Genomic DNA, 12,233 nt, shown 5'->3' with positions numbered 1-12,233 from the left:
GGTGGAGGATTGCTTGAGCCTAGAAGTTTAGGACCAGCTTGGGCAGAATAGTGAAGCTCACATCTCTACAAAAAATATAAAAATTAGCCAGGCATAGTGGCATGGGCCTGTAGTCCCAGCTGCATGGTTGGCTAAGGTGGGAGAATCACCTGGTTGGGAGGTTGAGGCTATAGTAAACCGGGGTCATACTACTGCACTCTAGCCTGGGTGACAGAGTGAGACCCTGTCTCAAAAACTAAATACAATTTTAAGATATTATCTACTGAGAAAATGCTTATTTATGAAATAGCCTAAAGGTTAATTTGATCTGGCATGTTTTTTGGTTCACTTTTTCCCCCAACCCTCCCCAAAATGTAACTGACAGCCTGACCCAGTAAGGTTTGTGACTAGAGATAGAATGTTTAAAATAGTAACATACTTTAAATAGAAATCAGAACATAAAACACATTTCTCATGTGAAACATTGTTTTGCTAATCCAAATAAAGTAGCTTTTAGATTTGTTGGGGGGAGGAGTCCTTAAAAAATTATTTTGAAATTGTTATCTTAGTTACTGTGTACTTAAAAAGAAAGAAAAGCTTCCAGCTTTGGTCTGATTCATTTATTCCTTTTTCCTCCCCCCCACAGGAGTAGACAGTCTCTTAAAGTTCGAGAACATAAAGTTTTGGGACCATATGTAGATGGTTTATCTCAACTAGCTGTCACTAGTTTTGAGGTAAGTCATTTTTTTTAAAAAATGTGATTAAAACCTGACTATAAATCCAAGTATGTAAGTGATACTGAGTATATTTTATGTGGACGCTTTATATCACAATGATACTACTCAGGGCCTCAGAAACCCAGTATCAGCACACTGCAGACAGAGAGGAAAAAGACTTTTAATCACAATCTTCAAGCTGCTTTGTTGTGAAGGTTTTACAGTATGGCCAGAAAGCCCAATGTTTTCAGGTTGCTGCATGTTTTCACTAATACTACTCTGTTAAAACTGTGCTCCCAATGATGCCAGTGACATCCTTCTAGGCACGTGGTAGTCTAAACAGTATTTGGCAGTTAGTACAGCCCTTTCTTTTTGGCAAGGTCTCCTGCCTTGGTTTCTGTCACTTCTTGCTCTCCTGTTTTTCTGAATCACTCCTCTTGCCATTGACCAGCCTGTTTTACTTTATTTACTCTTTGACTTACATGCCTTGTTAAGATCTAACTCAGGATTCTACTTCTATTTCTATAGTGATTGCTTTGGAAATCTCATAACGCAAACTGCTGTCTCTGTTGCTAAAGAATGTGAATGAATGTGTGAATGCATGAAGGAACAAGCAAATCCCTGCACTTACTTTGTGCTGTTTGTGGGATGTGGGTGGCCCATTATCACCCCAGATTTAGTACGGCTAAAACTAATCTGTGCAGTGACTCTCCAGCCATTTAAATCAAGATATATATAGAATTGCTCTAATCAGAAATAAGAGCACAGTGATCATTTTAAAAACGTTTAGATTCTGACATGAATGGATACCTTTTTGGTCTAAAAGTGCTAACTCAGCCCCTTCGCTGAGGTCCCTGGTTCTTAGCTCAGTGTGGTTGAGGTGCGTGTTGATGTTATCCTGTCACTTACTAGTAGGAGCCAGGGTGTTCTTGATTTGCATCCCAGTTCTACCGCTTACTGGATGTGGGGAAAGTTGCTTCACCTCCATGAACTTCAGCGTCCTTATATGCAAAACCAAGAAAATAAAGTTCATTCAGCAAATATTTCATAAGATCCCATAGGCTCTAGGCATTCTAGAAGCAAGTGTACAAAGTGGAATAAGGAAAAAACCCTGCCATCAGGGAGCCACAGTGGTGGAGGAGGGAGGCAGACAGGCAGGCATCAGCGGGTTGGTAAGCACCGGAGGGTTAAATCAAGTCACTGCTATTATTGATTATCGGAGTGCTCAATAAATATTAGCTACCCCAGGAACCCAAAAAGGAGCAAACAGGGACTCAACTGAGAAAGAAGACGGTTGGGAAATGGAAAGAATAAGGGGAAACGTTTCATACATGAGAAAGCCCTGAGCGAGGTAGAAGCGCAAACCCGGCTCAGTGGAGGAGCAGCAGGCAGGTTTTTATGGAAGGGTGGTGACAAAGGCATCAGAGGAATCATAATGAATACATACACCTGGCGTGCAGGACTGCATTCTTGTGTTTTTGCTTATGGTCTTTCCTTATGCTTTGCCCCTAGGATATTGAGTCATTGATGTCTGAGGGAAATAAGTCTCGAACAGTAGCTGCTACCAACATGAACGAAGAAAGCAGCCGCTCCCATGCTGTGTTCAACATCATAATCACACAGACACTGTATGACCTGCAGTCTGGGGTAAGGGATTAGGCAGAACCTTTGAGGGGGGTGGAAGAACTGAAAGTGTCCATATAGGTAAAGCCTTTCGTGGTTGGGTTCAGTGGCTGAGAATTTTATGTTGGCTCTTCTGCTTACTAGGTGAGCTGCTTTGCTTACATCATTTAATTTGTTAGGTCTTCCTTTATATTCGACTTTTTAAAAAATTGGATTTTGGCCTGGTGCAGTGGCTCATGCCTGTAATTCCAGCATCTTGGGAGGCTGAGGCGAGAGGATTGCCTGAGGCCAGAAGTTCAAGACCATCTTGTACAATATAGCAACACCCGGACTCTACAAAAACAAAAAAGAAAAATAATTGTATTTCTTGTGCAAAGTCCCTAACAAGTGTGATGACATCACCATACAGCTTTTAATATATATCCTTTCATGCTGAAATTCCCATGGAAACAAGTCAGCTTCATAGTCCTTGAGGGATATTAAAGAGGACACCACAACCTTTAGCCTGAACTTTTTTTCAAAAGGAGAAAGATTTGACCTGAATGTGCAGAAATCCTCATGTCCTTCTATTTCCTCATAGGCATTTAAAATCTCCAGCTTTCTGACTGTATTCCAGAAAGCTGGGTGTACTTTCTGCAAAACAAAAATGCTACATTTCCATGCCAACTTAAATTTTAACTATGAAATTAATTGCTAGTTCAAATAACTCTTCTGACCATTTAAAAACTTAAGAAATTTGCCATGTGAGTGGGATGGATTGCTCAATTATAGTGCTAACATGTATGTAGATCTCCATGTGGTTTTTATTGGTAAGTTTTTTTTCTCTCTCTTGTTTCCTGTAACTAGAACTCCGGGGAGAAGGTCAGTAAGGTCAGCTTGGTAGACCTGGCTGGTAGCGAAAGAGTATCTAAAACAGGAGCTGCAGGAGAGCGACTGAAAGAAGGCAGCAACATTAACAAGTAAGGTGGTCCCGGAACAGCCTGGGTGATTTCCTTCTGGGGGGATTTGTTGCATTATGAGAGTCAGATGGTTCTGATGCACAGGTTGTTTAAAGTCTGTATCGCTTTAGTAAACTGGTTTGAAGAAAAACAACAACAACCTGTGTCTATTAAGATGTATGAGGTTTTTGGCCAGGCACGGTGGCTCATGCCTATAATCCCAGCACTTTGGGAAGCCAAAGCGGGAAGATCATCTGAGGTCGGGAGTTTGAGACCAGCCTGGCCAGCATGGCAAAACCCCATCTCTACTAAAAAGACACAGTCACGCATACCTGTAACCCCAGCTACTCGGGAGACTAATGTAGGAGAATTGCTTGAATCTGGGAGGTGGAGGTTGCAGTGAGCCAAGATTGCACCACTGCACTCTAGCCTGGGCAACAGAGTGAGACTTTATCTCAAAGAAAAAAAAAAGATTTATAAGGATTGTGTTTGGGTATGGTAGCTCACGACTGTAATCCCAGCATTTTGGGAGGTCAAAGTGGGTGGATCAGTTGAGGCCAGGAGTTCAAGACTAGCCTGGGCAACATGATGAAACCCCTTCTCTACCCAGTCTCTACCCTGTTTCTACCCATCTCTACTCCGTCTCTACTGAAACACAAAAATTAGCTGGGCATGGTGGCGCACTTCTGTAATCCCAGCTACTTGGGAAGCTGAGGGATGAGAATTACTTGAATCTGGGAGGCGAAGTTTGCAGTGAGCCAAGATCGCTCCACACTGCACTCCAGCCTGGGCAACAGAGTGAGACTCTGTCTCAAAAAAAAAAAAAAAAAAAAAAAAAGGGCCAGGTTTAATTAAATAAAACTACATGGTGCTCAAAAATGGCACAAATACCATATTCTGACATATGTGGAAGCTAAAAAATGTTGATATCATAGAAGTAGAAAGTAGAATAGTGGTTACTAGAGGCTGGAAACTGGAGGACAGGGGGAATAATGAGAAGTTGATTCGTGTATACAAAATTACAGCTAAATTGGAGAAATAAGTTCTAGTGCTCCATAGCACTGTATGTTGACTATAATTGACAATTTGTTGTATATTTTCAAATAGCTAGGAAAGTGAATTTTCAGTGTTCCCAACACAAAAAAATAAGTGTTTGAGGTGATGGATACACTAAATACCCTAAATTGATCATTATACTTTATATACATGTATCAAAATATCACACTGTACCTCATAAATATGCACAGTTGTGTGTCAATTAAAAATAAAAGCAGGCTGGGGGCAGTGGCTCACGCCTCTAATCCTAACATTTTGGGAGGCTGAGGTGGGTGGATCACCTGAGGTCAGGAGTTCAAGACCAGCCTGGATAATATGATGAAACCCCTTCTGTACTAAAAATGTAAAAAATTAGCCGAGCATGGTGGCGGGCACCTGTAATCCCAGCTACTCGGGAGGCTGAGGCAGGAGAATCGCTTGAACCCAGAGACAGAGGTTGCAGTGAGCTGAGATCGCACCACTGCATTCCAGCCTGGGCAACAAGAGTGAAACTCCATCTCAAAATAATAATAATAATAATAATAATAATAATAATACCTACTTCACAGATTTGTTAGGGATAAAATGACCATAATGTGCTTAGAGAAATGCCTGGCACTTAGTATGCAGTGAATAAATATTAATTGTTATAGCTGTTTTTTTTTATAATCAAGATAACCATTATCATGATTCCAAGTTTGCAGAAAGTAGTTTAGTGTATACTTGTAGTCTTTTTCTGTTGAGCTGTAATAACTTAGGGTTTTGTTTAGGACAGAACGTGACAAGAGGAAATATATTCAGGAACGTGTTTGCACAGCTTGCATTTAAGATGATGTTAACACATTATTATTTTAGTATACAAAAGTTTAAAAATTAGAAGTAAAATAGTGGCCCCTGTATCAGATGGACACAGCCATACTCACTGGGAAAGACCACTGCTATAGGAAGTTAATCATCCAGTCATTCTGTCTCCTGCTCTGATAACAAAGGATTTTGCTGTATTTCCTGACAAGGCATTGCAAGATTCCAGACTGGCACTGCAGCCCTGCATTCCAAAATGATTTCGGAAACCAGGATGGGGAGGCAGAAATGGGAGTGTGAAGGAGCAGGTATCAAAGAAAAGATTGCCACACCTCCTGGAGATTCATTTGCAAGTGCTGGGCCATGCCTGCCGGTGGGGCTTGTGGGATCACACTGGGAAGTCTGTAGACTGATTGGAATTTAGAGTGTGTGTGTGTGTGTGTGTGTGTGTGTGTGTATGACTGGCCTAGATGTGGAATGACCACTAACTTTTATTGAGCTCTTGCTAATGCCAGGCACCATTCTGAATGCTCCATACACAGTGTCACATCAGCATCAAGGCGTGGGTCCATTATCCCCATTTTACAGATGAGAAAACCAAGACAGAGCGCAGTTTAATGATGTGTCTCCCAGGTCACCAAGTTCTAAGTGTGGATTTTGGGAATGGTTGCAGTCAGCTGGTCTCTGACCCCAGGCTCAGCCACTGTGGCTACACTTGTGGGAGTGGCTGTGCATTCAGTTTGCCAGGCAGCATCTGGATGATACTTTTGTCCCAGAGTAAATGTAAATAGTGCCCCCTTAATTTTGGACATGAATTTATGTAGTGGACCTTACTGGATTACCCCAAGGCTTGGTGATTACATGATTTAGATCATTTAGTAACTGGCTCTTTTTCATAATGACTTGTCGAATTGAATAGAATTCTCTCAACATCTTACTCTCTTTTCTTTCTTCCTTTTTTTTTTTTTTTTAAAGAGATGGGGTCTCACTATGTTGACCAGGCTGGTCTTAAACTCTTGGCCTCAAGCGATTTTCCAATCTTGGCCTCCCAAAGTGCCAGGGTTATAGGTGTGAGCCAACGCTTCTGGCATCATCTTATTTATATATGGTCTCTTTCACAAATGGATTTGTGGATTCCTTACTAGTTTATGAGATATGATCTTCCTTTTTAAGGGTTCTTTATACTTTTCAGAGCATTTTCATACACTCTGGGAGGCTCATAACATGTATTTTTAATCTTATTTTAAAGATGAGAAAAGTGATGCTTAGAGACATTGAATAACATAAGTAAAATCCCAGCACACATTTTGTATGCCTTGGCTAGGTGCAGTGGCTCACCCCTGTAGTCCCAGCATTTTGGGAGGCTGAGGCAGGTGGATGGCTTGAGGTCAGGAGTTCAAGACCAGCCTGACCAACATGGTGAAACCCTGTCTCTACTAAAAATACAAAAATCAGCTGGGCATGGTAGTGGGCGCCTGTAATCCTGGCTACTCAGGAGGCTGTCTCAGGAAAAAAAAAAAAAAAGTTGAGTTCCAAAACTAAAGAAATCTCTGACATGTTCTTAAGCTTTCTCTTGGCCTCCCACTTACGTTTCTGTGGATGGAGCATTAATAATCCTCTTAAGCAGACCTGTCAGGGACTTCACACAAATGTCAGTGTCTGCTTAATGGGCTGTAGATTTAGGAACTTCAGGTCTCCTGAAGCTGTAAGACCTTTAAGCACATCTTACTCCTTTCATTAAAGAATTAAGACACTGTGTGGCCTAGTGCCAGGGAGTGTGGAGCTTAGGAGGTATAGGTCATCTGTGGAACTGTCTTTGCAGGGGAATACATTTGAAAAGCCAATCTGCTGTTCCACCTGTCTAGTGAAGATGGAATGAGGAAGCCTTTTCCTTGTCACTGCAGTCTGACTGCTTCAGCTCTGCTGAGAACACATTTAGATCATAGAGCACTCTCTAATACCCCCAGACACTGAACGTGGTTCCATTTTATTCAGTAATGGCCAGTCAAAATTTGCAAAAATGCAAACAATGTTTATCTAGTTCTCAGTCTCATTTCTATTTCAGTTCCTGTGGTTAATAAGCTAACATCTTATCAATAAGCTAACATCTCCAAAAGTGGGTTCTATTGAGCACTTGTTCTAGAGAAATTCATATATATTACTTCTAGGATTGTATCAGTATAATTTGTTATAGTAGAATAACTTATAAGCATGATATTTCTAGTATTTCATCTGACTCGGTGATATGGTATGGCTGTGTCTCCACCAAAATCTCATCTTAAATTGTAGCTCCCATAAATACCATGTGGTGTAGGAGGGACCCAGTGGAAGTTAATTGAATCATGGGAGCGGTTTCCCTCATACTATTCTCGTGGTCGTGAATAAGTCTCACGAGATCCGATGGTTTTATAAGGGGAAATCCCTTTTCCTTGGTTCCCATTCTCTCTCTTGCCTGCCGCCGACGTGCCTTTTGTCTTCTGCCATGATTATGAGGCCTCCCCAGCCATATGGAACTGTGAGTCCATTAAACCTATTTTTCTTTAAAAATTACCCAGTCTTGGGTATGTCTTTATCAGCAGCATGAAAATGGACTAATACACTCAATCTTCCTTTTTTTCTTCTTGAGTACTTTCCATGATTCTTGTTCATTCTCTTACGGAAGCCTCACTCTAAAAAGGTATTGCCTGAATAACAAAACATGAATTTGTATCGAGGGAGAAAAATAAAATAGCTTACTTCTGTCCATTACTCAAGGGTGGGTGTCCTTCTTAATTTATGACTTGTATATTACGGAGTCCATACATGTGAATTAAAAACCTGGATAGACATATTTGCATTTAATATGAGCGACCCATAAAGGAGAGCAAAACTCTGCTCCTTGGGACACAGTAGCCACATGGTTGGAAGAATTTGATAGGGTTACCCAAGGTTTCCTAAAGCATTTTTGTCAAACACTAGTTCCTCAAATGGCTTGGAAAGAAACGAATCCTTGGACAAGTTATTTTGAGAAAGAATAATTATAAAACCTTTCTTTGGAGATTCACAGTGCTAAAAGCTCAGAGACGTCCTGCAATAATAAATCCGATAAAACTTTGGCTTGTCATTCCCCAAACTTATTTGATGACAGAATTCTAGGTTTAACATATATGAAGATCCCCAGAACAATAAAGTATACAGTAGCATTTTAAAGTATACACTAATATTTTCAGAAATGTCACTGTGTACTCTATTGTTCTACCACAATGGTTGAAATGGAAATGAGATTGGGAATGATATGCGTTGGATGAACATTGAGTTTAATGATTGGCATTAACCACTGGAAAACAATTTGAAAGGAAATGAGGCTGATACTGTGGCTATCGCCATTTTCTTTGCTCAGCTGTCATGTGATGGTACTGTCCTTTCCTCATAATTTGCCATCCATATTTTCCATTTCTCCTTTACTGTTAAGAGTGAGGACTTACTGGGGAGAACGCTAAACTCAAATCCACTTATTTCATCAGTCTTTCAACTAATTATTTCCTTTTTTTTTTTTTTTTTTTTTTTTGAGATGGAGTCTCACTCTGTCACCCAGGCTGGAGTGTAGTGGCACGATCTCGGCTCACTTCAACCTCCATCTCCTGGGTTCCAGTGATTCTCCTGCCTCAGCCTCCCAAATAGCTGGGATTATAGGCGTGCGCCACCACGCTCAGCTAATTTTTGTGTTTTTAGTAGAGACAGGGTTTTACCATGTTGGCCAGGCTGGTCTCAAACTCCTGACCTCAGGTGATCTGCCCACCTCAGCCTCCAAAGGTGCTGGGATTACAGATGTGAGCCACTGTGCCCAGTCTCAACTAATTATTTCAAAGCCAGGGATTGCATTCTGCTCTAGGCAACAGAAACCAGCTACAGTGACAATGACGTGAGTTAATTTTCCTCATTTAACAAGAAGTCCAGAGGCTGGTACAGCACCTCAGAAATGCACACAGCTCTACTAACTTTCATGTGTGTTCATGTCATCCTCATGATCTCAAGATGGCTATACCATTCCAAACATCGTATCCGTATCTGTAGTACAAACCCGAAGAAGGAAAAAGGAGGAAGGGCAAAAAACCACAGGCTTCTGTCAGCTGAATTTGTCCCTTCTTTTATCAGGAAAGCGACAGTTTTCTTGGAAGCCCCACCCAGTAATGTTTACCTACATAACTGTGTTTAATGGCTACCTGAAGCAGCAGAGGAGTTTGGAAAATAGAGTTTTTAGCTCAGCACATTGCTTCCAGGAAAACCAGTGTTCTGTTAGCAAATAGCACTCGATGTGTTTTCCAAAACCATCATTGAATTAGTCCTTTTTAAACAGAGGTCCATGTTTTGGTCTTCACTGGATCTAGATTCAGATTAACTCTGCAGATAGTTACTGAATGCTTTCAGTCATAAGCACAGTAATTGCATGGAGGAATGTGTATGGCAAATTACACTGTCTGCCTTCAAGGTAATCATAATCTAAATAGAAAGGCAGAGAAATAGCTACACAAATAACTCCAATAAAGTTTAATAAGTATTATATGTATGATCTTAGACCTGGTTATTGGACTAATAAGTAAAATAATATTTGAAATCCATCCTATACAATACAGATAACACATATATCATATCTACTCCCAAGGAAAGAAATCTAATGGTCAGAGTTTCAGGGGAAATGGTGCAGGTTAGGGGAAGGTGCAGAAAAGAAGAAAAAAAAAGCTGAATTATAACTCAGTTTTTTCTCACTGATTATATTTATTGGAGTGGCTTTTATTTTGCTTTTGACCCTCCCAACTTTCTTTTACTTTTTGTATCCTGAGTTCTTCATTATGTTAGATTTTTTTTTTTTTAAATTCTATCTTAAAACATGATTGTCCTTTTATAAATGTCATCTCCTAGCTTAAGACTTACTTCCTCTCCAGTCAGGCCCTTCTCACCCCTGCCTAAGAACTTATGGTGAGAGATTTAAAGATTAGAATCTTCCTTACTATATCCAACTTCAGGAGCTGTGCTATAGTAGAATCAGAAAGATTCCTGGAATAACTTACTTTTCCACTAAAATTGACAAACAGCTGTTCCCTTGGTCTGTATAACTGTGAGGCCAACAGGCTGCCTGCTGGCCTCCAGCTTGAGAAGACAGTATTAGCAGGACCAATTCTTAGTGGTTTTATTATATTTTTAAGTTCCCTGAGAATAAAATAATTCATAAAAATATGTAACCCTGGCCAGGCTCAGTGGCTCGTGCCTGTAATCCCAACACTTTGGGAGGCTGAGGTGGGAGGATCACTTGAGCCCAGGTGTTTGAGATCAGCCTGGGCATCATAGCCAGACCCCATCTCTACAAAAAATTTAAAAAATTATCCAGGTGTGGTGGCGCACACCTGTGGTCTTGGCTACTTGAGGGGGCTGAGGTGGGAGGATCACTTGAACCTGGGAGGTCAAAGCTGCAGTGAGGCAGGATTGTACCACTGCTGTCCAGCCTGGGTGACAGAGCAAGACCCTATCTCAAAGAAAAAAAAATTATATATGTATAAGTATATATATATACACACACATATGCGTACCTGTGTGTGTATATATATATAAACACACATACATGTACTTACACACACATACATGTACTTACAGATATGTGTGTGTATAGACACAAACAGACATATAAGCCTGTGATTCACCTTTCAGACGTTGAACTTTCTAACAGGTTTTGGGATTCTGGAAGCCCCTGCATCATTGCTTCTGAGTGGAACATAGACGAAAAGCATAGCACGGGCTCCTCATCCCTGAGTGACCTGATTCTCTCTCACTTGCTATTGAGTCCCACTCACCCTGCAGTTATTTTCATTCTGTTCCAAGGGGACGGTGATAGATTTATACAGAGTTCTTGTTTTGAATGTGTGCATACTATTAGATAAAAGGGGCAGCTTCTACTAATGATACACTTCTCTAACTGGATGAGTTACAGAGCAAAATATACATGGGAATTGGAGTCATATAACCACTTCCTACAGCTCCACCCCTCTGATGCTGCTGCTTACATGCTATACTGATGTAGGGGAGAAAAAAATATTTTTCCTCTATTTGTCCTGTAAATTAGACTGGCTAAAGACAGATTAATAAGAGAAAAGCAATAGAATTTTATTAGCATATGCGTCTTGCTTACACTTGGGAGCACCCAGAGATGAATAACCCAAAGTGGTGATTATAACTTGGGCATATGACTGGGCATGGTGGCTCACACCTGTAATCCCAGCACTTTGGGAGGCCGAGGCAGGAGGATCCCTTGAGCCCCGTAGTTCAAGACCAGCCTGGGCAACAAAGTGAGGCTCCATTTCTACAAAACATTAGCCAGGTGTGGTGGTATGCGCCTGTAGTTCCAGCTACTCAGGAGAAAGAGGAGAATGAGGCTTGAGCCTGGGAGGTTGAGGCTGCAGTGAGCCATGATCATGCCAGTGCCTGGGCAATAAAGTGAGACCTGTGTTTAAAAAAAAAAAAAAAAAAAAGGAAAAGGAAAAGGGGTTTTGAGCTTCTGGATGGGGGAGGCAGGTTATGGGAAGGTGACCACGAAAAGTATGGTGAACAAGAGTTGTCTAGAGAGGTTTGTTACACAGGTTTCTGTCACTTCTCTACCTTGAAGAGTTGTTAACAGTACTCCCCTTCTTGGTGCTAGAGAGGGAGACACCTCTACAAATGGAAATGTCCTTTACGAAAGGAAAATTGATGCCCTGATTTTAGAGCTTTTCCTAAGTCTGCTGGTTCTTAATGGCCTCTAGCTTAGAATAATCCATATTCTGGCTCCCTTCAGTCAGCTTGCAGACAAGACTTATGATGGACATTGATGACACTGTATCATTTCCTTTTTTCTCTCAAAGTGCTATTCAGATTTCATGTTTCTCCATTTAGGAGTACCAGAAACTTTCTGTGTTTCCCCCTTACACTGTCAAAGTAGGAATTATAAGTAGTTGCCACAAGGCAGAGGAAAGTCTTCTCTCGGTGATAGATAAGTGCATGTCATCTCCAAAATGTGTTTTCACGTGAAAGGTCACTGTCAACCATAAAGTTACCAATATTGACGTTTAAGTCACTGAACTCTTCAGAGCTTGTGTGAATTAAAATAATATCTGCCATACATAGATAGTAAAAT

The 12,233-nt window shown here is 40.9% G+C and overlaps 1 protein-coding gene across 8 annotated transcripts in view; it reads left to right on the top strand.

The window, feature by feature from the left end:
* Window positions 1–12,233, top strand: part of KIF13A (kinesin family member 13A) — a 233,237-nt gene that overhangs the window by 139,321 nt on the left and 81,683 nt on the right. For all 8 annotated transcript variants that reach the window (XM_007973605.3, XM_007973602.3, XM_007973599.3 and 5 more), the window contains exons 7-9: window positions 626–713; window positions 2,208–2,342; window positions 3,165–3,277. In XM_007973605.3, coding sequence (XP_007971796.1) covers window positions 626–713; window positions 2,208–2,342; window positions 3,165–3,277 — 336 coding nt within the window. The remainder of the gene's footprint in view (window positions 1–625; window positions 714–2,207; window positions 2,343–3,164; window positions 3,278–12,233) is intronic.

Source organism: Chlorocebus sabaeus, chromosome 17 (genome assembly GCF_047675955.1).
Source record: "Chlorocebus sabaeus isolate Y175 chromosome 17, mChlSab1.0.hap1, whole genome shotgun sequence".
In the NCBI taxonomy this organism is placed as follows: Eukaryota; Metazoa; Chordata; class Mammalia; order Primates; family Cercopithecidae; genus Chlorocebus; species Chlorocebus sabaeus.
The sequence above is the reverse complement of the archived record's forward strand: the minus strand, read 5'-3'. Positions and strand labels throughout refer to the sequence as shown.